Genomic DNA, 26638 nt, shown 5'->3' with positions numbered 1-26638 from the left:
CATTACGGGACATAATTCACAGCACTATGAGTTTCACTTTCTTTGGAATTGCGCAGTACATCTGTCACTATTTAAGATCTCTCCCCAAATGCCTGAATATAATTTAAAAAGTGACGTCAGACTTGGCCCCTTCTTGCATTAAAAGCGTCAAGCCACATAACGGTAGGAAGATCAATACAGGAAGTTGAGTGGTTTAATTTCAGAATAAAGCATACTTAATTGAATAAAATTGCAACGTGACAATACTGACATATTTAGATTAGATAGAATAGGGTTTGGGTTTGCAATGCCAATGAGGGTGACAAGGTTATTTAATTCATAATGTAGTTTAAGGGTACTTCATTTACAGGTATAATTGGTTGATTTATAGCCAAAATGAGTTATCTATCTTGAAAGTAATTGGCAAATAATTAAAAAAATCAATGTTAAAAGTGAAAAACAATAGAAAGACATATTTCTATTTGCGGCTTAATCCCCCTTGTATTTAATGTAATAAAACTATTATCATTACACATTAATCACATTTCCTTCCATTTTGCCAGTAATGAAGACATATTACCTCTGAGATGGGCTAGTTATTGAATAAAACAGTACCAATAGTCTAATGATATGCCTGGATGTACGTTTTAAGCCTAATTGATCGAATTTAATGAGCATCCGCACACTGCTTCCATCAATCGAGGTTTTATTTTGAAGGCTCTGACCGAAAACAGCGACATGTTGTCTCTAACTTGCCATGTGAGCACTTTTCGATGTATCAGAAGTTGAAGTGGTAGCAAACAATCAAAGGAACAATTGGAGGCCTGCATTCAGAGTTACCGAGGTACGTTTCGTTTGGTCTTTCGTTGTTTATTAGGTTGTTTTGCAGTAGTTTTCAACTCGATACAGATACATAGCTAAACTGAGAAGTCTCATATTCCGATCTAAAAATAAGAAAAGTTTGTCTGCAGCCCGCTGAGAGCCCAGACTGCCGAGCTGAGAGTCTGCAGTCCGCAGCTCTGTGCAGAAAATCAACCTGTTGCATGGAGTTTATAGAAATGTGCCTTTTAATAATCCAGTGGAAAAATACAGCGACATTTCATAATGGTGGTGATGCAATAAAATCACATGGGATGAAGTTATTCTTAACGATGATGCATCCTCTATGAGACTTTTGGTCTCAAATGGAAGTTTTAACTTTTCACGATATGGTGCTTTTTCCTTACTCCAATATTTGTATTATTGCATTACTTCATGGTGCAGTGTGCTTCTTTAAAAATCTGTAACACACTTGTTGTCCACTTGTTGCGGGGCTAACTGTCACCTTATGTGCCTGCATAATGCTTTGGTATTTTGTCCCTGATCCAAGCTAAGCGATGACTATGGTTTGGAAGAATGTCAGGCCTGGATTGTTTTCTAACATACTTCTTCAAATCAAACTCATATGTCGGATCAATGTATCCACTATCACACATTTGTCTGAGGGTTTTACAATCTTCACTGCATACCTTAGTCCCTCAATTTGCTTAAGGAACACCTTTTTGTTTGTGTTTTTCACGAGTATTGTGTCTTTCTTCCCCCGCATGTACATATCCTGCAGCATGCAACATGTTTTCAGTTGTCCCCATGATCAGATACCAGCTTCCTGTCATCCTCTCTTCAGTGTGACAGATATAGTGTGTACAGTATGGTAGCTGAGGTTAGTGTGTCTGGAGTGAATGGACAAACACGCTCTCTGTTCCATAAGTGACTTTGGGGTGCGGAGCCAGCCAGGAGGCTGAACGTGGAAGAAGACCCCTCCTTAGTGGTGTCTGGACCTCGGCTGCTTGGTTACATGAGACTTCAGTCTGTAGGGGGAAAAATGCACAAATGTAGCTTTGTCTGAGAGATCTGATTGGTTTCAAGTGAATCTGAGAGATCTGATTGGTTTCTAGTGAATCTGAGACCATGGGAGCCTCATCAGCATCTTTTAGAAAGTGAAGGTGTTCTGTACGTGCGGGATGCTCCTCCATTATGAAACTGTGTGTGTCTGTGTTCTTCATGCTTCATTTCAGCCAGAAAACACGTGCGTTTCATTCTTTCTCTTTTGCTGGTCTCCCCCAGCCTCACGTGTCCCCCCCCCCCTCTCCTCTCCTCCCCTCCATCGGACCATTTACTTCACATGGCACATGGCAAGTTCATTGGTGTGGTGGGGTAGCAAAATGCTGTCCCCTCTTTCTCTCCCATAACCCCCCTTTTATGTCACCTCCTGTAGTTTTCTGGGTCAGGGGGAAGCATTCCCCAGCATCGCCCTCGTCACTGCAGAAGCTCTGTGGGCCACTGTGCACAGCCCAATAACACAGGGACCTTTTCAAATGTCTGTTTGTTTTATATTTGTAAAAAGGGACTAAAATCCAACTCTGCTTGAATACTTTCCCTCTTTATTTAACAGTGTTTCTAAAGTAGATGACAATGTATGTGTGTCGCTTAAGAGGAAAAGATGCCTGGTTTTGTTGTTGTTGTTGATATTACTGTCAGGAAATGTACAACCTAACCCTGGTCCGCCCAGTAGTAGTAGTCAGATCGCTACTCCTGCTGATTTTAAAGCTAGGTCTGGGTTGGGTTTCATCCACTTGAATGTGCGCAGTCTGTTAGGTAAAATAGATTTTGTCCGCATCTGGGCTAGCTCGACTGACGTCATTGTTTTATCAGAAACATGGCTAAACAAATCTATGTTGGCCTCTGACAACACCTTAAATGGTTATAATGTGTATCGTTCCGACCGGCCTAATAAAGGTGGTGGCGTTGCTATTTATGTTAAGAATAAGTTCAGTGTAACCACATTAGTTTCCAAATCTATCAGGAAGCAATTCGAATTTTTAGCCTGAAATATAGAAGGGGCAACAAGTCATGGTGGTGGGCTGTTACAGACCCCCCTCAGCTGGCAAGGACTCCTTGTCTTCGCTAGCAAATCTTTTATCGTAACTAGACTACAAGGAAATAGTGCTACTTGGAGATTTTAACTGGGACTGGTTAACTGCAGTGTCAGAGGATTTAAAAAAACCTTTGTATCTCTTTAAATGTTACTCAGATTGTTGACAGTCCGACTCGCCCTAACATTAAGTCCCCAAATAAATCCTCCCTAACTGATCTCATTCTAACTAATGTTCCCTATAAATACTCATCTGTGGGAGTATTTGCGAATGATCTGAGTGATCACTGTGTTTTAGCCACAATTAGGGACACTAAGGTCCAAAAGGTTAAACCTCGTATTATTAGTAAGAGAGACATAAAACATTTTGTGGAGCAGGGTTTTGTTCATGATCTGTTTGGGTTTGATTGGGGAAACATGGATCTGTGTGCTGATGTAGAAACTGCATGGTCTTATTTTTATCTTGGTTTTATGGAGATCATTGATAGACATGCACCCCTGCTTAAATTTAGAGTGAAGGGACGAGACAATCCTTGGTTTTCTGTTGAACTGTCCAGTCTCCTTCATGAGAGAAACAAGGCCTGGGCAAAGGCTAGGCAATCGGGCTCAGAGGTACAATGGCTGCGTTTTAGGCAGCTAAGGAATAGCTTCACTTCAAATGTCAAAAGTGCAAAGTCGAAGTACTATTTGTCAGTTATCACAGAAAACCTGAATAATCCTAGGAAATTTTGGAAAGCCATAAAATCAATATCCACCGGTGAGATCCGTAATGAGCTACCTCCGTGCCTTACCACAGCAGCTGGCTCCATATCGGACAGGGCCACCATGTTAAATTGCTTTAATGAGCATTTTGTGTCCTGCGGTTCTCTGTTTGATTCTGTGACTAACTCTGCTGCCGTGAACACCCCAATCCGTGACTCTGAACAATGTGGTCTGGAAAGCCCTTTCAGTTTTACTCCTTTTACTGTCAATGTTGTTCATGAAGGCGCCTTATCTAAGCTAGATCCTAAGAAACCGGCTGGCCCGGACAACGTAGAACCTTTCTTTTTAAAGATAGCTGCAGATTTTATTGCTCTTCCTCTTACTACTCTTTTTAACCTCTCCCTCAGCACAAATGCAATTCCAAAAGTATGGAAGTCAGCTTATGTCTTGCCTTTGCTAAAAGGAGGGGAGGCAACTATTTTAAATAATTATACGCCAATCTCTAAATTGTCAGTTCTGGCGAAAGTGCTCGAACGACTAGTGAGTGAGCAAGTAAAGGAGTTTTTATGTAAAAATGATATCCTGTCTAAACATCAGTCAGGCTTCAGAAAGCAACATAGCACCATCACTGCGACAATGAAAGTGGTGAATGACATTACGAGTATTTGAGATAATAAGCAGAGTTGTGCTGCTCTATTTATTGACCTTTCCAAAGCGTTTGACACCGTCGATCATCACATCTTAAAGCAGAGGCTACTCAGTATTGGCATATCCAGCCATGCAGTGGGGTGGTTTGTGAACTACCTCTCTGAAAGGTCCCAATGTGTTCACTTTGATGGGCTGTTTTCTGAGTGGTTAAACATTGCTAATGGTGTTCCTCAAGGTTCTGTTTTAGGTCCACTTTTATTCTCCATATATATCAACAGTTTAGGTGAAAATGTGGATGAAGCTACTTTACATTTTTATGCGGACGATACCGTGATGTACTGTGCAGGTCCCTCCATTCAGGAGGCTGGTGTTAAATTACAGGCTGTTTTTAACATTATTCAGACTCAGCTCTCTGAGCTTAAGCTTCTTTTAAATGTTGATAAAACCAAGGTAATGCTATTTTCTAAAGCTAAAAAGACACCAGAGCCTGTTTTAGATATTGTTACTATGCAAGGACAAGTACTTGAAGTGGTTACCTTCTACAAATACCTTGGTATCTGGCTTGATGATTGTCTTACTTTTAAACTTCATGTCAATAACCTGCTTGTTGGGTAAACTCCTGTATTATATCTGCTCTCTGATCACACAGAGAGTTGCAAGCAGCTATTGTCTGAGATCGCATGATGTAGTATTGTTAGATGTGCCAAGAGCAAGGACTGTCTTAGGTAAGACAGCTTTTATGTGCGCAGCTCCACTTGCTTGGAACAATCTTCAGCAAGAATTGAAACTGAGCAGTCTCATTCCTCTGCATGTTTTTAAAGCTAGGCTAAATGAAATGCTCGTTGATAGTATGGGCACTTGTAAATATCTATAACTATGTAAATGTATCCTGTAAATATGATGTCCTTTATTGTTTTATGTTTCATGTGGAACCTATATGCTGCAGGTCTCCCTTGAAAAAGAGATCTATGGTCTCAATGGGACCAATCTCGTTAAATAAAGGTTTGAAAAATGAAATGAACAGGAAAACACACGTTAATATTGAAAGAGTCATTATCAGTTACTTGTTAGGAAAGACATGCATATTTGAGCCTTCTTTAATGCACTCAGGCTTAACCCAAACATCAATATAATTTAAAACTCAAACAGACTGGCTGCTAGAGATTTATAGAAGAGTTTTAAGAAAAGGTGTCAACCTCTCTACTCTTTTTAATAGCTGCCCTTTATATTAGCCCAGACACATTGCACATTTATTCTTCTTAACAAGCGGTGGACCTCATGTGCTCAAGTATTGTACCCTTTTTTTTAAAAACATATTTGTACTTTACTTGATTATTTCCATTTCTATACCTTCCACTTCTACTCCACTACATTTCAGAGGTGAATTTCCTACCTTTTAATCCACTACATTTACTTGAAGACTCACAGTTACTTTGTGCATATGAAACACACGGTATGCTGATATGGTTTAATGCAGTACTGCTAATCTACACAGTATTTTTAGAATCTACATTTTGTCCACATGAACAAACTACAATACAAGAAGGATGTCTAAAAACGGGATAATATATAGCATTAATAATATAATACTGTGAAAGGATCCGTTCTGCATAACAACATGTTTGCATACATTTAGCTGATACTTCTGTCATTTATATTATTCTGAAACGATGCAATAATTGTGCAGAATGAGTACTTTTTTTTTAACTTTAAGTTTATTTTGATGCTAATACCTTTGTACTTTTTAAGACCATAATATTTGTACTTTTACTCAAGTCAACGATCTGAGTACTTCTCCCAACACAGTTCTTATCTTATGATAAAGCTTTACAATAATTAAACCTTGGAGAAATGTGTCCTTACAGCTACTCTACCCCAACTTTTAAATTCTACATCAAATCCCTGAAGATAGTTTTTGAACTATTATTACTTTTTTTAAATTACATTGAAAACCCTTCAATAATCTCCCATTTTTACTGTTAGCACTTTACTTGTTACAGTTCCCTCCTTTATGTGGGAATCATTGGGTTCTATTCCATATCATTATTTTTGCGCCATAGAAACTACGTTTGACAGTTTAAGTCATTAATGTTGTATTTAGTATTGATTACATGCCAGATCTGTCTTGAAACCAGTTTTGGTTTCTGTACGTCTCATATTCTGCCATGTGTGAACTGCAGCTGTGTCTCTGCTTGTCAGCTGAATACGCACATACATGCAAACTGCCTCAGGCCCCTTGCTACATGGCATCCCTCTGTGAACCTGCGTTTTATATGCACTTTATGGCAGGAAGTCACTTTATTTCCCTTCTTTAAACCCATTTTGTTACGTCAAACACCCTTTGCCGAAAACATACTTTTCTTGCATTATCGTTGTTGAGGCAGCGGTCCGCATAACGTCATGTTTGCTGTGCAATCCGCCCTCGAATGTAAATTCAGGTGTGAACCACTAAAACGTTCAGGGTTTTCTCCCTCGGGCAGGCAGGGACTGGCACGGCCTGAGAAGGTGCATTTCTAGTCCTTCAGTTTATTTTCACATTTGTGTGCCGTTTCTTTTGTGTCATGTCTTCCAGGGAGTAAAAGCTGGCAGCACAATGGTCCCTGTCTGGGCCTCGACAATAGCCCGTATGAATGGGAGTGAGGGAGGAGAGCGATGGTGACAGAAAGGGGCTACAGGAAGCGGACTGTCATTTGTTTTGGATATGTCACATTTCATAAAGCCCTTTTTGTTTCCCATTTATTTACCTCGTGAAAGGACTCAAGGGGCTCACCAGCTGCTGGGTCGCTCCAGAAGGTGTAAAGTAGCAACTAAGCTGTTATAATCCAGCTATATGGATGCTTAAAGTAGATTATGAATCCTTCTGGGAGGAGTGTGGCATCACTTTGCCCCGTGTAGGGAAGGAAAGCAGCACTGAAGAGAAGGGGTGAGGGGGGGGGGGGGGGTAGCACTCTATCACTATTCCCTCCCTGTCTGGGCACTGGGGGAGAAAGTCGGTGAGAGGTTGAGTGGTGTTCAGGGATGTGGGAAAGAGCAGAGATTTACTCAGTGAGGTGGAGTTTGTTGGGGGGGGGGATGAGCAGTTGAAGTACTGTTCTTTTAGTTTCTGTTTTGGGGGACGCTGTTGGAGTTTGTTTTGAGGCGAGGCATCGTTCTAATGTTGCCTTTCCACTCTTTAATTCAGTTCTGATGTGAACAGTGAGGTTTCTGGCAGGGGATCAGGGTCCTCCCCCTCACCCCATCTCACCAGCAGCCCCTCGCTACTGTACGCACCCCGACTCTCTCTATCTCCTCCCTGGTGAATGAAAGAGTGGCACAACATGACTGAGAGTAACCTCTGCGCCTGTTTCTGTTTAGGCCAATCAACATTACTTCCTGATGTCTCTCCACCCCCCAACACCCTCTTTACAGAGCTTTTCTTCTCCTCTCAGAGCGGTGCCAAGCCTGTGGCCCAGCGTGGCTCAGCCTGTTAACCACTCTGCTCTCAGACTGCTGTTAAAGGGCTTCAGAGGAGGAATGCTGTTTTTGTCTTTTGTTGCAAGTTAGATTGTACTGTAGTAAAAGAGCTTACTGTTGATATAGGAAGTGATTCAAGTGAACTCCGCTGATTTTACAAACCAAAGTGTGTGTTACAGCTCTTGGAGAGTATTGCTGTATTTGTGGGAGAGAGGGTGTTACAGAATATGTTGCGGTTCCAGACTAAGCTGCACAAAATATAATCCATCGACTGAAGTGATGTCATTTTAGGCGGGGTCAGTTGGGTCTAAAGACTGCAAGTTTGAGAATGGAAAACATCTTTCAATTAAGTTATTCTAAGTGAGATTACCAGAGCTGAGTTACCTGCGTTTTAGTTTTAAATAGCCATTAATAATTTAACACATCAGAACATCCAATCGCACTGTGAGCGAATTGCGTTATGTACTTTTGGTAAGTTGCATTGTGGGTAATGTAGGCACATGTTGCTTTTTTACAAGAAATTAGAATGTGTGGGGGAAAAAAAACCTTGAATTTATGCATTAACAATTGACACATTTTAGGTTAAATTAAATATCTTACAACTCTCTTGGTACACATTGAACTGCTGCTTCTTGGCATAAGAAGAAATGTACTGGTAAATGTATTTAAATACTGATAACAGTAGTGCTGAAATTATAAATATTGTAATTGAATATAATAATCATTTGTCTTGGATATAAGTATCTATCACTATCAGTCCTTCTATTACTGATCAACAAAGTTCCAAAGTGCATCACAGCAAAATACATACAAATATGATAAGTAATATAAAAAAGTAATTTTTTGCAGATAAAATCAAGGATAATAAAAATAAAACATTAATAAAATAAAGATTACTACACGTCCATGGTTGAAGGGACAATATGGGTATTTCTGTCTGACTACTGTATCTACTATTTGCATCCTTCTGCAGGGGAAGCTGCATTTTTCAAATTTGCAACACAATGAACGTTTGAGATGTAAACGCACCGTATCATGTCCTCGTGTATCACTGTCTCCTTCTCTCTGTCCCCCTCGCTCAGCTATGCATTTCCAGGAGTGGTTATGGTCACTTCGCCCCAGCGCTGGTCTCAAAGGCTCTGATTCGGAGGACTTCTGGAGCCTCCTGCCGTCTTTCCCCCGGTCGTCCCTGTCTCTGTCCCAGTCCTCTCTGCTGGGTCTGGGGGCTCTGGCCTCCCTCACAGCGTACTGGCTGGTGACCCGTCCTCGCCCCATGCGTCCCCCCTGTGACCTGCTGGCCCAGTCTGTGGCCATCAATGTGAGTGGACCACGGTTGTGATGTTTAGAATCAGAAATCAGAAACAGGTTTATTACCAGGTAGGTTGACACGTACGAGGAATTTGACTCGGTGCATACATAAAAGTAAAACAAGAATTAAAAAACACAGATAGAGAACTATTTTAAGAACACTATAGTCACATAACAACATTTCAATAAAGCAGTATTTACATTGAAATGGAATAAAATATACAACACTGTGTGAATTAATGTAATGCATAGAGTCTGCGTTGTGGCTGAGGTAAAGTGTCAGTGGCAGATGTGTGTATATGGCCTTCATCATGATGTAAAGAGTGTTAGGGTGGCGTGTGGTGTAGTGGGTTGGTGTTCTGATCAAGGGTTCAAACCCCACGGCAGTCAGCATGTCGTTGTGTCCCTGGGCAAGACACTTCACCCCAAATTGCTCCTGTAGTTTTGTTTTTTAGTATATTGCCCACAGTATTGAGTATGTAAATGGCTTTGCATAAAAGCGTCTAACAAGTGACATGTGATGTAATGTTAAGGTGTTTACTGTGTGTGTTTGTTGCAGGGAGATCCCAGCTGCAGGCGCTCTGCTCTTCTGAAAGATGACACGCTGCTGGAGTTTTACTACGAGGACACCAGGACGGCCTTCGACATGTTCCAGAGAGGCGTGAGGATCGCAGGTTGGCACACTCACAACACATGAGTTTACCCTACATGCTAATGTGTAATTATTTAAAGAAAGGGATTACAGATCTTGAAAACCTCTGAAGTCCTCTCAGTGGAGGTCATGTTTGGCTTCAGTATAGGGATAACAGCTTTCTGTCAGTGGAGACAAGCGTTGATGCGCTTTTTAATTTATAAAATGGACAACTAAAAGCAATTTATTGATATATCATCAACGATTAGCTTTTTATCACTTATATAATCAACTCTTAGTAATTGGAATCATACATCTTTTTTGTACCTAGGGGAAAATTGGGTTACTTTTCAGTTATTCCATTTTAGTACAAGAATAAATACAAACACAAAGAACTTGTAGTATTAAACATGTACAAATATGTATATTAAAACATACACAAATACACTAGTGTTAATAATAGCAGTACTAAAAATGGGGTCTAAGATTAAGTGTTTAAATGCTGCATATTATGAATTAGATTAATAACTTTAAATGTACAGTGTTGTACAGACAACACTAACGTCAGAGTATTGCAGAGTGGCATTATTTTAAATAAGTACGTTTTGCATAATTTAGATATAGTAATTATGGGGCCACAGTTTTACAGCTAACGGCCACTAGGGGACCTCCTAAATCTATGGATTTTACAGGTTACAGTCCACCACCTTTAACTCTATGGGCTCTATGGCCGCTCCGCGCCCCCCACCTTTAAGCGGCGGACTCCAGCTGGAAAAGCTGGAGGCCGGAAAAGAGTGAGACAGGTAGCGCGCAAAAGTAAAAGTGGAACCGAGAGTGGTACGAGAGACAGAACGAGAGCAAGACAGACAGACATTACGAGAGCGAGACAGTTTGTCCCCGTACCACTGGTTGAAAACCACTGCTGTAGATCACTGCCGGTACGTGCGCTGGGAGCGCACCGTTTAAGTTTGAAAGTTGAAAAGTTTGTGTGTCTGAAACGCTATGTGATACAGTACAGTTTACACAGCACAGTACATGTTCTGTAGATACTATTGAACTAAATGGTAACACTTGAATACGTTATGCAAATATGCAACTTGTTTGTTGAAATGTTAATAAATGGGAGCTTCCTCAAACAGCCATCTCTTTCCCGACAATCCCCTCTGTGCACGAACCCTTATGGTAATTAAACATTAAAACACCTGCGGCTTATAGTCCAGTGCGGCTTATATATGTACACATCATTCAATTTAGCTGCTGCGGCTTATATTCAGGTGCGCCTTAGAGTCCGAAAATTACGGTACTTTAATGATCAGATCAAGACTGAAATTTGACAGCACAATGAGTAAGAGAAAAGCTGCTCAAAGAGCCTTCAGCGTGCATTTGATCTGGGACTCAGCTCTGTATTCACTGTGAGGATTGACTGGAGCACAAAGGATGCTTCAGGATGACTTTATTGAATCGGTAGACCACAGAAAACCTTTAACCGTTTCACAGACGCTACACTTTAAATATTGCATATGTTTAACTGACGTGACGCATCTGTCTCTGGTGTCCTGCAGGAGACGGCCCGTGTCTTGGCTTCAGAAAGCCGGGGCAGCCCTACGAGTGGATCTCCTACTCTGAGGTCGGACATGTTTTTAATATTTACATCTCTTCTGTGTGACGCTTCTCTTCCTGCCTGTTGATAAACGTCTCCTCTCCTGCAGGTGGCGCAACGGGCGCAGGTGCTGGGCTCCGGGCTGCTGGCCAAAGGCTGCCAGCCCAACCCAGAGCAGTTTGTGGCGATATTTGCACAGAACAGACCGGAGGTAAGATTCAAAATTCATTTATTGTCATGTGTACTTAGCTACAGTGTAGTTATGACATTGAAAATCTTAGGTCACAGGCTCCTCCAAGTCAAAGTCAAAAAAGTCAAAGTCAACTTTAATGTCAATCTTTCAGTTTGTGTGTACAGACAGAGAGATCGAAATGACGTCTCCAACAATCCCGAATACAAAAATACAATTATACAATATACTGATATTTATATCCTATATACAGAATCAACAGACACATTTACACATATGCGCACATTAAGATAAAAAACAAAACAATCAACTTATACAAAAATAACAATCACTTCAATATCTTTGGTGCAAGATTGTCCATAGAATGTGCATTTATTGCAGATTGTCCATAGCGGCGTAAAAAAAAAAATGGCTGGTGCGAACGGTGCAACACAATAGATTATAGTGCAAGTAAATAAAATAGAATATTATAGAAATAGTGCATACTAGTCGATATACAAGTAATTGGAATATTGATATATATTTCATTTTCATTTCATTTCATTTTTATTTGTCCCGCTCATGGTACGCAAAACCAAATGTACAATAATTGCCACAAAACATGACTCTACCATCGAGCGAAAAGGAGCCGGGAGAAGAATAAAATCTTATGTAACCTGCCCCTTTCTAAAAAAAACAAAATAAATACAAATAGATGGTCTGCCCTTCATAATAACAATAGTAGTATACTAAGAGAAACACACAAAAAAAAAACTTATTTCCCACTTGACGGTTAACGGAAAGAAACCAAACAACACCAAAACATCACATGTATAAGGAAGGGAAAAGTGCAACACCCTCATCTGAGTCCTACTGGAGAAGAAGGTGGAAAGCGACGCATGATGACGATAATAACAATAACAATAACAACAATAACAATGGTAAATATAAGTTGCAAACGGATGAATGTTGCAGTCGCACCGCTGGTTCTGTTTTTCTGTTTGTTCTGCTGGCTTCCTGTGAGCGTTAGAATCGATTGGATAACCTTTATTACACGGATGGTGCTTTGCCTTTAATCAAGATGGCTGATCCTCAAAACAGCCCGATAATTCAAATGTGCAGCGGTGGAAACAGTACCGAGTAAAAGTACTATGGTGTTCCTGAATTCAAAATGTTACTCAAGAAGAATAAAATATAAAATATACTAAAAGTATTAAAAGTACGTTAAAGTGTTCATTATGCGGAATAACTCTCATATTATTATTTTATCATACAATAGTATCATTGTTTGTTATTGTTAAAAATACATTCAGGACCATTTTTGCACTTGTATTTCAAATCACGTGTGAATTAGTAGTTCAGTACTTTATCATAAAAGCATATAATGTGTTTTCATATTGAAAAAGTATCTAGTAACTATGAGTGCTAAATAATTAGTGACTCAAAAAAGTGCAATATTTCCCTCTGAAATGTAGTGCAGTGGAAGTACACATTAAAATGGAAATACTCAAGTACTAGTATGTCAAAAAAGGGAAAATACGAAGTTACATTATCACTGCTGCAGATGTGTATTTCACTTCGGGAGAACTTAATGTATTCTCAAAAAGAAATCCGACGTTTGCTCCTACTCGTAACTCACACCAGCTTCACACTTCTTCTATTCATCTTTTAAAGATTGGTTTTTTTCTGCGGTGTAAGTGTGTTTGGCTTTCTTCATATTGAGAGCAGAGCCGCTGGAGAAAGTGTGTCTCCGGGGCGGCTAACATTGGAGCGCGTCTGCTCCCCAAACTCATTTTCTAATATATCCGTGAGGCAGGGCCATTTGTTTCTCTCTCCGGTGTAGACTGAAAGTGAAAAATAATTTTCTGCTCCATCAGAGCCCGTAACCTCTCAGCGAACCCGTCTACACACAGAGTGCTGTTATTACCACCACTGTAATTCTGTTTGTTTTGTTAATATGAAATGTTTTATGATCTACATTACTGGGACAAATCCCCAGATGTTCAGATCTCTCACTCAGCGGTGCGTGAAGGGTGAGTCTAACGGTGCTGCTTTGTCTCCCTCTGCTGGGGGAAGTGGATCATCTCAGAGCTGGCCTGCTACACCTACTCCATGGCCGTGGTCCCTCTGTACGACACGCTGGGGCTGGAGGCCATGGTGCACATTCTCAACCTGGGTGAGGGGAGAGCTGCATGTAGAAATAACACGCAATACATGTTCAGATATACAGCTGAATATGAACATTGTTAGCCTCATGTATCAAATAGATCTTTATTAAAGTATGCAATGAGCTGTCACACAGAATATAGATTTAACTGAGGCTTCAGATTATACAATTAAATGAGAAACTAGGCGATAAGTCAATCTCCTTTTAGAAATAGCAGTGGAAGAAGTCTTCTTACTAAAGTAATAATATTTGTCAAAGTAGTGTATTATGAAACGGTTGATTACAAGCAAACGTCCTGCTTTCGAAATCCTACTAAAATAAAAACACAGAAGTGTGATCAGCCAAAATCCGCCTTAATTAAATAGTAAATGGTCTTTATTTATTTTTGCACTTCCCCAGTCTTTACGGCCCCTCAAAGGGTTAGACAACTCAGGATTCAACCTTTCACACACATTCATTCAGAGGCTTAAGGAAACTAACATTCACACATATTCACACAGAGGGAAGGAAAGAAGGAAAGAAGGTGTTTGCTCTACAAGCTTAGTTCCTTTTTTGGACATCTTTTCTAACTTTTTGGGTAAAAGGGGTCATGAACAACTCACTTTTTCAAACGATCTGGGTATCTTTGCTGTACACCAACTCATACACTGTTAAATTGTGTGTTGTATTGTGTGTTCTGCTTGAGTCCGAAAACATAGGATTCAACAAGTCATACTCATCTGAGTCATCTCCACCCACAGCTTTTTACATTTTTCTCCCACAGACAAGTCAGAGCAGACTGGGGTTTCATTTTAGGCAGGGGATTTAAAGAAGAGTGAAAAAGAGGGTGACGTTTAGTATATTCAGACAGATAGTATAAGAACATGGAGAAGAATAATACAACAATGGCCTGGGAATGATCCTTATATGTCCCCTTAATTAATTAAATATGTTCAGCTCCATTGCTAAACATTAAACAAATATTTAGTGTATCTGCTAACATCTCATTAACAGTGATTTTTTGTAAGGTGTTAAAAGTGTGTGATCCACTGGGTTCATAAATTATTTAACCTTTTAATCTATTTTTAATGAAATATCTTCTCTTGCTGTCAGAGCTGCAGTTGAATAGACACGGTTTCCCTTTAGGGTGAACTGTTGCTTCACAATGTCAGACGTTAACACGCTTCACTGTATTGATGTTGTGTGTGATTGTAGTATCCATGCTTCATTTCTGTAGTAGATATATAGTTCATAGTTAGTAAACAGTGGTTTGAACATCCGGTGCTTGTACTTCTGCCGCTGTGACACGAAGGATTGATCAATAAAGTTGGCCTCCTGTGTGTTTTGGGTTGCGTTTTTAGCGGAGATCTCTCTGGTGATCTGCGACCGGGAGGAGAAGGCCGCAGAGTTGTTGGAGAACAAGGAGACGGGCGTGACTCCGAAGCTCTCCTGCCTGGTTCTCTTCAACGAATTCAGCGACGCGTTTGTGGAGAGGGCGAAGAACTGCGAGGTGGAGGTTTTGAAACTGGAGCAGCTCATGGTGAGGAGGGGGAAGTACTAAATCCCTATAATGCAGACTCATTTCACTAAATCCCCTTTAATCAAGTCATCAATGGTGATATGTAAATGGTTATGAATAACTCCCTCTCTGTCCACATCTTAGGACCTGGGAAGGCAGAACCTCAAAGACCCTGTGGTGAGTTCATGGTCTCTCAGCTGCTACATCAAACTGGTTCCAGTAAATAGCCGAAACCCCCTCTAAATGCCAGGATGACAGCTTTACCGTTGCCCCTGTCCCATAAGATATCATTAACACTCACTTGTAAACAGGACTTTAAACTGTGGAGGAAGCCTGTTCTCATATTGTCATATTTTATTGCTGCAGCCGCCCCAGCCTCAGGATCTGGCCGTGGTTTGCTTCACCAGTGGAACCACAGGTACTGTCTGATTTCATACGCGTAATTATCCTTCTCATTAGAAAAAAACGTCCTTCAGTGCCCACTAACAACCTCTCTTTATGGCACCGCTGCAGTTTCCTTTTGCTGCGCAGGGCACTGCAATAATGTCTTGTTTATTTATCCAGGGAAGCCGAAGGGAGCCATGATCACCCACGGCAACATCGCCTCCAACACTTCCTCTGTCATTAAGATCCTGGAGGTCTGTCTACACTTCCACCTCCTTGTCTAATTGAGAACAGCCTCACATCACTTCCCATCTGCTTGTCTCTGTCTCTCCAAACTGTCCCTCTCCCTGCTGTGTCTAATGGTTTTGATTAATTGGCTGTTTGATTGCCCCTGTCGCTGCGAGGTACTTTAACTAATTGCCCCGGTATAAAGATTGTGCCATCTAACTTGATTGCTTGTGAGGCTGTCTGAACCTAATCTCTCCCCTGTGCTTTGCTCACTTTATTTCTCGTTTTTCTCTCAGGGTTCGTTTGTGATCCGACAAGAGGATGTGTCGATTTCTTACCTGCCTCTTGCGCATATGTTTGAGCGGATGATTCAGGTAGCTGATCCTCTTATCAGGTGGTTATTTTTGTAGTGTGTGTTTGTGGGTAAACACTAAATTGAGTGTATTTTCTGTCGCAGGTTTCCATGTTCTGCCACGGGGCCAGAGTAGGATTCTACCAAGGCGACATCTCTCTGCTAATGGACGACATTAAAACTCTCAAACCGACCTTCTTTCCTGTTGTGCCTCGTCTACTCAATCGCATCTATGACAAGGTCAGGAAATAGACCTTTAATGCATTATCTAGCAATGAGAAGGCTAGCATTGTTCTTCAGAATCAGACTCAGGTTTATTACCAGGTAGGTTTACACGAACGAGGAATTTGACTTGGTGTCGTGGTGCATACATAACAGTAAAACAAGAATTAAAAAACACAGGTATAAAAAATAATAAAAGTATAGTCAAATATATAACAATGGAATGAAATAAAAAGGAATAAAATATGGAATAAAAATCTGCAGTAATAAAAAAAAAAAAAGTGGTGTGCATTAATGTAATGCATAGAGTCTACGATGTGGCTGAGGTAAAGTGTCAGTGGACCTTGGACCCAATGTTTTAAACGTTTTTTCTCCATTACGTTACAGATCCTGGGCTCGGTGACATCCCCTCTGCGCCGGGCTTTGCTTCACTACGCCGTGAGGAGGAAGCAGGCGGAGCTCAGCAGCGGGGTGGTGCGGAACAACAGTCTGTGGGACCGGCTGGTGTTCAACAGGATTCAGGTCAGTTGCTGGGAACACAAATGTATTTCCACCTGGATCATGTTTCACCTTTTATTTCTAAACAATCCCCTTGCTCTAGTAAATAACTAAAGGACCAACGGCCTCTTCAGAAATCAACCTTCAAACAAAAAACATGTTGTTTTAAATGCAGAGGTTGTTTTTGACCGTTTTGTAATCTCTGTTTTTTCTTTTTTACGGAAACATATCATTAACAAGCCACTCTTTCAAAACATTGGGTATCTGGAGTGTATACCGTGATAACCCCTTATAAAACACAGTCATTTTTTGGGGTCTACCTCAATCAAAAAACATGGGAAAAGTAAATAACACACCCGCTACAGATTTGGTGTTTAGTCATTAATAACATATTTGCTGTTTATCCAAGGATCTGCAGTTGTAAATGTAGACTCGGGAAATAGTCAAACAATGGTATCCAAACTTAACAAAACTCTTCCAGCAATCAATGCCCAAAATCCCCCAGACTCTTGTGGATTGTATTGGAGAAGCATGCACTCTGCAAGATTTTGGCTCAGTATGATCCATGCCGATGGGAAAATATGATCTAGTTTTAAAATGGAATTTAACCTGCTACCACAATATGATTGCGTCTGCACTTCACACAAACAAACTTGCTTGTGTTTCAGGCCAATTTAGGAGGTAATCTGCGGTTCGCCCTGACGGCCTCGGCTCCCATCAGCCCCGCGGTGCTGTCCTTCCTCAGAGCCACCATGGGCTGCCTCATCTTCGAGGGTTACGGGCAGACAGAGTGCACCGCAGGCTGCACGTTCTCCATGCCCGGAGACTGGAGCGCAGGTAGAACACCAGCTGACTCTTCACAAATCAGAAATGATTCCTCCAACTGCGGGGAAATATATGTGGTTACATCAAAGTGGACAGCGCAGATAAAATAGCGATTTTAAAATTAAAAAACACAGGTAGAGAACTAGAAAAAATATAAAAAATTATAAAAAGTATAGTCAAATATATAACAATGGAATAAAATATGGAATAAAATATGGAATAAAAATCGGATATTGTTGTACATTGTGTGCATTAATGTAATGCATAGAGTCTATGCATTACAAAACAAAATAAGTACCTGAAGGACTGCTATATAGCTCACTTGGTAGAGATGGCAGCCCACATACTGGGGCTTGGTCCCCGAGTGGGGGTCCCGGGATCGAATGTCTCCCCCCTCCTACACTGTCATAAAGGCTTTAGTGGCGCAAATACGAAATACACAAAGATATAGTGACTGAGGTAGCATCGCGTAATAACAATACTACACCAAACTGTGCGAGAGTGTAAATTGAAAGTGGTATCGCATATCAGTTTTTTTTATATTTAAGCTACATCAGTGATATTACAGCCTGCATTAGTGTCAATAGGCCTTCTCCTGACAATTCCTTGTGTTTTTGTGGCTGTGGTGGTAAGTCCTGTGCTCTGCATCACGTGTGTTTGTCAGGTCATGTCGGCGCTCCCTTGCCCTGTGCCAAGGTGAAGCTGGTGGACATCCCTGATATGAATTACTATGCTAAGAACGGAGATGGAGAGGTGAGATGAAACTCCTTTAAAGTAAACACTTTACCACAGTGTCTGATGCCTGCTCACACTCACAGTTCTGTCCTGTTAGATCTGCATCAGTGGCCCCAGTGTGTTCAGAGGTTACCTGAAGGACCCAGAGAAGACTGCTGAGACACTGGACAGCGACGGCTGGCTGCACAGCGGGGACGTGGGACAGTGGCTTCCGGTAAGTCAGACACAAATAGGACTGATAACACCATCTAGTTATCTGTATACCGCAGTGTCAGGACTAAAACCAGCACTCAGAGACAGTTTCATCCCACAGGTCACAAGACTGTTAAACACCTGAACTTTTGAAAGAACATTCATCTGTTTGCAACTTATATATATATCAATATTCCAATTACTTGTATATAGACTATTCTTGCACTATTTCTATTATATTCAATTGTGCTGCACTGTTGGACGAGCCCGTGACCTAAGATGTTCATTGTCACAACTACACTGTAGCTATGTACACATGACAATAAAAGCCTTGAGTCTTGAATCTGTAAGTAAGCTAAATATGTATGTGTCTGCCAGAACGGGACGCTACGCATCATCGACAGGAAGAAGCACATCTTCAAGTTGTCTCAGGGCGAGTACATCGCTCCGGAGAAGATTGAAAACGTCTACATGCGGTGTGTTCCGGTGCTTCAGGTGTTCGTGCACGGAGATAGTTTACAGGTAAATGGTTTTAACTCACAGATGGAGATTCAAAACATTTGCTGTTGTACAAGTTTCATTTTTTATTTCGGTACCACTTTACAATAAGACTACCCTTATAAAGGATTCATAAAGGGCTTATAATTAGGTTATGAATTAGGTTGTAAACACTTTATTAATCATTAAGAACCATTTATAAACCAGTTCTAACATAGTTTCCATACATCAACACAGGCTCACTATTTGGCAAGATGACTAAGCCTTATATTGGCTACCTAGCTTACTTCGTCTCCTTCATCAGCCAGCATCCTTGGTATCTGTTGTTCACTATGTTGATCCCCCCCTTCCATCTTGATGTTTCTTGGCATCTCTTTATGACCATTTATTTACGAGTTACTACCATTTATAATAAGGCTTACCAGTACAGATAAATGTGGGCTCACTATTTGGCAAGCAACCGTTCACAGTTGCCCTGTTTATCTCATGTCTTATAAAAGCTTATTAATGATTTATAAAGTGTTCACAACCTAATTAATGAATGAATTACAAACTATTCGTAAACCCTTTATAAGGGTAGTCTTATTGTAAAGTGGTACCTTTTATTTCTTGTGTATTTGTCCAGTCTTACCTCATAGGCATAGCTGTTCCTGACCCTGAGGTGTTTGTCAACTGGGCTAAAGAGCGAGGATTTGTGGGATCCTATGAAGAGCTGTGCCAGAATCCTGTATGTCTTATTTCATTACATAACCATCTGACAATATTATATGAATTCCAGAAAATTGACATTTATTGGCTTTCCAACAGGATTTAACGAGCACAATATTAGAGGACATGAAGGTTGTGGGGAAGGAAGCAGGCCTGAAGTCCTTCGAACAAGTAAGGCCTTGTTTTTGGTTTGAAATGTGGAAGCCACTATCCTCCAAGCTCTGACTTTTGTTGGGATTTTATTTCTTCCCTTTCTCTTCTTTCAGGTGAAGGACCTCTACTTGCACCCAGAGATGTTCAGCGTCGCCAATGGCCTCCTCACGCCGACAATGAAAAGCAGACGCATCGACATCCGGAAATACTTTCAGGAACAACTAACAAACATGTACAGCAAGACGGCTGTTTGAAGGATGCACTCAGTAACTCACACACAGAGAAGGGTACCTGGAGTCCAAGAAGCGAAATCATATGGGACAGGAACCTTGGAGAAAGAAATGTAAATCCTATACGTCCAGCAGTGCCTTATTTTAAAATATATATATAGTTTATATATTTTGGAATATTGGTATTTTGCTTCAAAGAAGTCTTAACTTTCGTCCACCTCTTGCACATATGTATAGTATATTAACTTCACATGGAAAGTAACACAATGGGACCAAACCATTTTTCTTATTTTTTAAAATACCAATCTCACTGTTTGTCATGTTCACTAATTCAGAGTTATAGAAATGTTACAGATACATTATTAAGTTGTAGTGATAATTCGCAGAAATAATTAAGAACAATCTGCAGAGACGTTAAGTTAAGACATTTATTTTACACTTTCCTGTTCTCGTCCCATGTAAAGACTTCTTAAAGGGACACGTTGGGTACTTGTAATAAATAATGTAAAGGTCCATCTTATCTTAACTCAGATCTTGCATTATTTTTTTAATAGGTTCTGGAAATGTTCATAAACCAGTGTGGGGGTGGAATTCACCTTCAGTTAGACCACTAAAAGAGGTTTTAACCAGCAGTTGTTTGTAAAAAAAAACCTGAACTGTACATACTGCTTTTATTGCCATTTGCTGACAGGACACTACTGACTAATTCCAGTGAAGTTGAACTGAAAATAAATAAAGCTTGGAAACGGACTGTTTTGTGTTATCATATGAAAGGAAACTCAAGAACACCCTGCAGTAGATATGGAAACATCAAGGTTTAACAACAGTAAGATTTACACAGTTAATTTATTTCATGATTGACTGTACATTGAGATGATGGCTGAAGAACAGATATTTAACAGATCGTCATACATTTTAATAAGCTATTTTTAATCCCACTAATGTTAAAGTATCCACTTAGTTGTGTTAGAAAAGCTACCACTGAATTATTTAGAAAAACCTTCATTAATACAAACAGAAAAAGACAGTCAATGAAAAAAAGTATTTAAAAATAATAAATAGTGAACTGCTTGGTATGACACCTTAAAAAACAAAAACTAAAAACAAACACTAACACGATATGGGAGCCATCCATTTCAAATAGCTCCATTATTTATCATACTGAGGCAGAACCTGATAAAGGTGGAAACAAAGGAGTGCAATGATTGAGTCCGAAATAAAAGACAAAAAAAGTTAACGTTGTCTTCTGACCCCGGTACAGAGAAAAGACTTCTCTCGGGTGCCAACAATGAACGAGGTTCTTTGCAAACAAAAAACGGAACCACAGATAATTAAACAAAGAAAGGATGGTGTGAATTAAAGGAAATAATTGGTGTCATGATGAGTGTTGTCCACTAGAGGGAGCACCAGCCTTTGTTTTGGACTCGTTCTTTCCGCAGCGTTTCGACCTCACTGCACAGGCACAGCCTCACTTCACTTGAGTTTCATCCACAGTCAGGACGATGTAGGCACATAATGCACAGGTGATGTTCCCAATATCATCCTGTAGACCCCGATAAAAAGCCCCCACACAACATGGCACAGAGCTAAACCAAGAGACAACCAGCAAAAAGGCCATAACACAGAAATACATTTGTTTTAGCCGGCAACCTACATTACATAACATTCAGTCTGTACTGTTGATCATTCCAAACTTGGGTAATAAAAACAACGCATCACATATTGTTGTAACATTGCAGATTTGACTATTAAAAACAAAATGTCCTTGCTCATTTCCTGCTTTCAAAAACAAATGCTCCTAGACGTCTCTGAAAGCAAGAAGCGTAACCCTGGTAATTAGCTCTGACGAGAACCATTTGATTCCTTTGCTAAAACATAACAACATGTTGGCTGATGGCTTAGTTAATGTGGCATTTCAGCTGCTGTAGAGAGGATGAAACATGGGAGTGTAGTGCAAGAAGAACGGGGGAGGGGGAGGGGGGGGGGGTGATGAGGCCGCAAGGAAACAATGTGATAATCAGGTTAAGGCCACTGCTGCCCGTTTGAACTGCACGAAGGAGCCTGCAAAGAGTGGAGTCCATTCACAGAGGAGCCCTTCCCGGTTCTTTTCGGCTTTCCTCCCTCAGTCGTCGGCGACGATGGACAGAGCTCTCAACTCGCTGAGCTTGGCCTCCGTCTCCCTCTCCCTCTGCTCGTCTGTCAGCCCTGCCTGGTCGATCCGGTCTGTTAAATCGCTGAAGATTGTGTACATTTCGGTGAAGTAGACAACCTGTGGGGGGCAGGAGGGGAAAAAGAGATGAAGATTTAGTCTGAGGGCAGGGAAAAATTGTGTTGACAGGTTTAATCCACGTGCGTTTCTATTTAGGAAAAACTCCCCGATTTGAAATCCAAACTCCACTCACACGATGTAACCTTGCTTTTCCTTACACTCGTCTGAAGCTGCCGGTCTCATACCTCTTCAACCCCACTAATGAGAAGTGATTCGAGGGGAGAAGAGGGAGCCCACAGATATCAAACAACTCCGACAAAGCCCCCAAAAAGCCAGCACTTCAGTGGGTAGTGACCCTGCTTTTCTCTCCCAATCTGAACAAGAGATAGAGAGTGTTCACTGAAAGCTTTCTTGACACTTCCCACCCCTGTTTCTTCCCCTTAGTTCATGAGTCAGGCTCCCTCGAGAGTTGCTTTGATGATTAATAGACTTTAATCACATTACAAGACTCCAGAAGAGTAGGCAGAGAATGAAAGTACTGGGAAATACAACCCCTACACACACACACACACACACACACACACACACACACACACACACACACACACACACACACACACACACACACACACACACACACACACACACACACACACACACACACACACACACACACACACACACACACACACACACACACACACACACACACACACACACACACACACACACACACACACACACACACACACACACACACACCTCTCAATATTTGTTCACGCAGCCATGCATACGATACCATGCTCTTCAGGGGGCATCACCCCCTCTGAAATGGGCCTTATTGTAGGCCGAGACAGCAGTGGGAGAAATGCTTACTGATCACTGAGGGTCACAACACAATGAGAGCTGGAAATAAAGTGAAGAGTCATGCTTCTTATATAGCATCATAAAACAAGTCATGTTTCTGAACCACCTTGTCCTGGTTTTGCCCAGTCTGAGAGACCTTGCTATGTTTATACCAGTATTTGCCACCTAAACCACATGAGTGGGCCATAAGTATTGGGTTTCTGCTGTTTGTGGGGGTAAAGCGGATATCTTTTTTTCTCTCCAAAAGTGGCTTGTTGAAAGGGCCATCGGAAATGTCCATATGACCAGAGATGATAATGTACACCAGATCAGCGTCTGAGTGGCCTCTGAAGCAAAAGACACTCTACTATTACAATTAGTCTGGTCACCACGAGGAGTAAACGCAGCTATGGCCACCTACGGTACACAAAGGAGTCTTTGGGTAAAGCTTTAAATTACATGACTTCTGTCTGGGCATTTTAACATACCACGGTCCCAGCTAGGGCCGAACGATTAATCGATTTTAAATCGAAATTTGAAATGATGCGATTATCAAATCACAAAGCCAAACATCTTTTCTTTTTTTTTTTTACATTTTTTGTGCTCCACATGTACCAGCCATTTACGGGACGGGTGGCGCAGTGGTCTGTGCGTTTGATCATCAGATCAAGGGGGTGTTGGGGAACTCCAGTGCGAAACCCGCTCCCGCCCCACTGCTTCAGGCCGTTGTGTCCTTGGGCAAGACACTTCACCCGAATTTGCTCCTGTGGGTATTGTCCACAGTACATGTATAATATCAATGTGTACTTGTAAAAGCGCCTCGATGACTTTGAGATGTGAAGATGGGCGGTGTGGCGCAGTGCATTGATCAACGCCGCCGCTGCGTCTGTAAAGCCGTTGTGTCCTTGGGCAAGACACTTCACCTGAACTTGCTCCTGTGGGTATTGTCCACAGTAGATGACCATTAAATGTATGTATGATCTGTATATGTAATGTGTATTTGTAAAGCGCTTTGAGTCATTGATAAAGCGCTATAATAAATATAAGGATTATTATTGTTAACCAATCAGAAGTGGCCCATGATAGAAGGTGATAGACAGATTGATCCAATCACCTGCCAAGTATTTTTGAAAGTGCCTGCCCTTTCCAAATGGCTTCCAATGGAGCTTTCCTAGATGGTTTGGTGAAACAAACCATCTGAGTCAGGTTAGTAATGCTCCATCACATGTTTCTATTACAGGGTGAATCTTAAACTGAAGCTTGACTTTAAAGCAACCCAACGGAAGTTTCATGTAAGTTTAGTTCTTTCACTCGTAGCTCGGTCTGCGGGGGTGCTAGAGACGGGAGCATGTTGATGCGACCTTCCTAGACGGAGTTATGTCCGCATTTTACAATAAACTTCCGTTGGGTCGCTTAAAAACAAATATCGCAAATCCAATCGCAATATTAGTCAAAAAAAATCGCAATTAGATTATTTCACCAAATCGTGCAGCCCTAGTCCCAGCTGCTTAATATTTATACAGAGAGGTTACACTCTGACCTCTTAGCCTACGAAAGGAATGAATAATGTATGTTGCATACTACCCAGTAAGTATTTAAACACTGTGCGACCACTGTTTCAGGAAACAAAGAGTCGACTGTGAAAAGGACAAAGAAAGATTTTTTTTTTAATGAACACATGCAGCAGAGAATGCACAACTAGGAAAACAAAAAGCAAGACAATGTCTCAATTCATCAACATCTGTACAGGTGGACAGGTCAGGCCAAGTGTCCCGCTGACAGTTGCTGGACAGGACTGGTGGAAGGGAAGCTGAGGCTCACAACAAAGCAGCCTTTGTCCCTTTTGCTGCTGCCGCTGGGAGCTGAGAGAGAGAAGGGAGTGGAGGACGAGCACATGCAGCAGGGATGAGGTCCGCTGCCCACCCACGTGCGGCTGTGTGTGTGTGTAAACATGTGTAAATGCTCATTCATGTGCGTGAGAATAAAGATGTCGAATAAAATAAGTGTGACTAATACAAAATGTAGCAGCAGGTAAAAAAAGAGAAGGTGGGATTTAAACTTCAAAGAATGCTCATTTGGAGTTCAAAGTACATCAGAGAACTCGATAATTGTCATTAGGGTCTGCGTTAATCTGGTTAAGTAATTAGGAGTGTGCCAGCGACTGTCCCGAGGAGGAAATGACATGGCCAGGCAGGTCTGGGGTGGGGGAGAGGGGGGACATGGTGGCGCTAAGTTGAGACGCCCAGCTGCTTTAAGAGAAGCTGCAGGTTAGAGGAAGACTCTAGACAGATGATGAGGCCTTCACTGGGGGGGGGGGGAGTAATCACATTAAGAGAGAACTGAGGGAGACAGACTGCCAGGATTGTACACTCCCTTCCTTCTGTAGAACAACGCTCCCTGTGGGTGTGTGTATTGTCGGTGCATCTCCGGGGGGGGGGGGGGGGGGCACTAACCTGAGCCCTGATGAGAGCCTCGAAGCTGGGCTGGAAGTAGTCGATGCGGCTGTGGTAGAATTTGGGCATCTCGTCCAGCAGCTGCTTGTTCTTCACATCGAAGTCCTCTCTGACCGGTCGCAGCTCCTCTCTGGCCTGGGGTGAGGAGTGGGGGGTGAGGAGGGGGGGGGAAATAAAAGAACAAGTCACCATCACTTCAGCAGTGGCAGTGGCTCAGTCAGTAGGGGCTTGGACTGGGAGCCGTAGGGTCGCCGGTTCAAGTCCCCAACCAGACCTAAAATATGGAGTGTGGACTTCTACTTGGAGAGGTCCCAGTTCCCCTCCTGCCCTGCCTTGGTGCCCTTGAGCAAGGCAACGGACACCGTCATCATTCACCTGATCAGAGTTGGTACTCGTGTATTTTTGTTATTCCTATTCATGTGTTTAATATGTCTATTCTTATTTGATTTCTTATCATCCCTGTGTGTATTCAATATCTGTGTTCCTTTGTCGTTCTGTTTCTGCTATAACACGAGTCCCTACGCAGAGCCATCTTTTCTTATGTTGGATGTTACCCACCATTTTACACATTCTTCCACAAGAACTGTGGCTAAGTGTTGCAGATTTTGAGAAAAACAAACAGCTGTGAATAGAAACAAGTTAAAGTGTTTTGGCACCGGAGCCTTCTTTAGGTTTCATTCTTATTGTTCAGAGAGATATTTGCCTAATTCCCACGGAGAAGCAGTGCAAAAAAGAAAAGGAAAAAAAGGCTGTAATCACGACCACAGTGAGGAGGAGTGGGTAATGTGGGCAGACTTGGCTGTGAGTGGACTCCAGCACCACGGATCTGTGTGTGAATGTATTAGTGGGTAGTCTACTGTAGGCATGGAGTTATGGAATGCACAATGAGTATGTGTGAGAGGGGGAGCATTTCTTTATTCAAGGGAAAGGGGGGGGGGTTGCTATATTAAAACAAAAACATATTGTTTATCCGCTCACATTAGTTAGTTTTCTCTATGCCGGTTGAAATGGCATACGAGTGTTTTGTCAGGATCATTTC

General features: G+C 41.5%; 2 protein-coding genes across 2 annotated transcripts in view; one reads left to right on the top strand and one right to left on the bottom strand.

The window, feature by feature from the left end:
* Positions 1–688: 688 nt before the first annotated feature.
* Positions 689–20841, top strand: acsl2 (acyl-CoA synthetase long chain family member 2). Its single transcript, XM_079690475.1, has 20 exons — positions 689–823; positions 8776–9011; positions 9561–9675; positions 11195–11259; positions 11342–11443; positions 13478–13577; positions 14909–15087; positions 15211–15243; positions 15433–15484; positions 15631–15704; positions 15975–16052; positions 16136–16270; positions 16640–16774; positions 17419–17587; positions 18240–18328; positions 18408–18524; positions 18881–19024; positions 19626–19727; positions 19808–19879; positions 19975–20841. Exons 2-20 carry the CDS (start codon positions 8778–8780, stop codon positions 20113–20115), a joined length of 2136 nt encoding a protein of 711 aa, XP_079546601.1. The 5' UTR covers positions 689–823; positions 8776–8777; the 3' UTR covers positions 20116–20841.
* Positions 20842–20918: 77 nt separating this feature from the next.
* bin3 (bridging integrator 3) overlaps positions 20919–26638 on the bottom strand; it is a 31104-nt gene continuing 25384 nt past the window's right edge. The window contains exons 8-9 of the mRNA XM_079690493.1: positions 25600–25734; positions 20919–22360 (exon numbers count right to left, since the gene is read on the bottom strand). Of these exons, the coding sequence (XP_079546619.1) occupies positions 22214–22360; positions 25600–25734 (282 nt within the window). The 3' untranslated portion in view covers positions 20919–22213. The remainder of the gene's footprint in view (positions 22361–25599; positions 25735–26638) is intronic.

The sequence above is a fragment of the Notothenia rossii genome (genome assembly GCF_949606895.1).
Source record: "Notothenia rossii genome assembly, chromosome: 6".
In the NCBI taxonomy this organism is placed as follows: Eukaryota; Metazoa; Chordata; class Actinopteri; order Perciformes; family Nototheniidae; genus Notothenia; species Notothenia rossii.
This window is presented reverse-complemented; position numbering and strand designations above follow the sequence as displayed.

Coding starts and splice junctions, on each gene's coding strand:
- acsl2 (XM_079690475.1), top strand. CDS start 8,778: ATGCATTTCCAGGAGTGGTTATGGTCACTTCGCCCCAGCGCTGGTCTC. Junction 18,329..18,407: donor CTAAGAACGGAGATGGAGAG/GTGAGATGAAAC, acceptor CTGTCCTGTTAG/ATCTGCATCAGTGGCCCCAG. Junction 19,728..19,807: donor AAGAGCTGTGCCAGAATCCT/GTATGTCTTATT, acceptor GCTTTCCAACAG/GATTTAACGAGCACAATATT.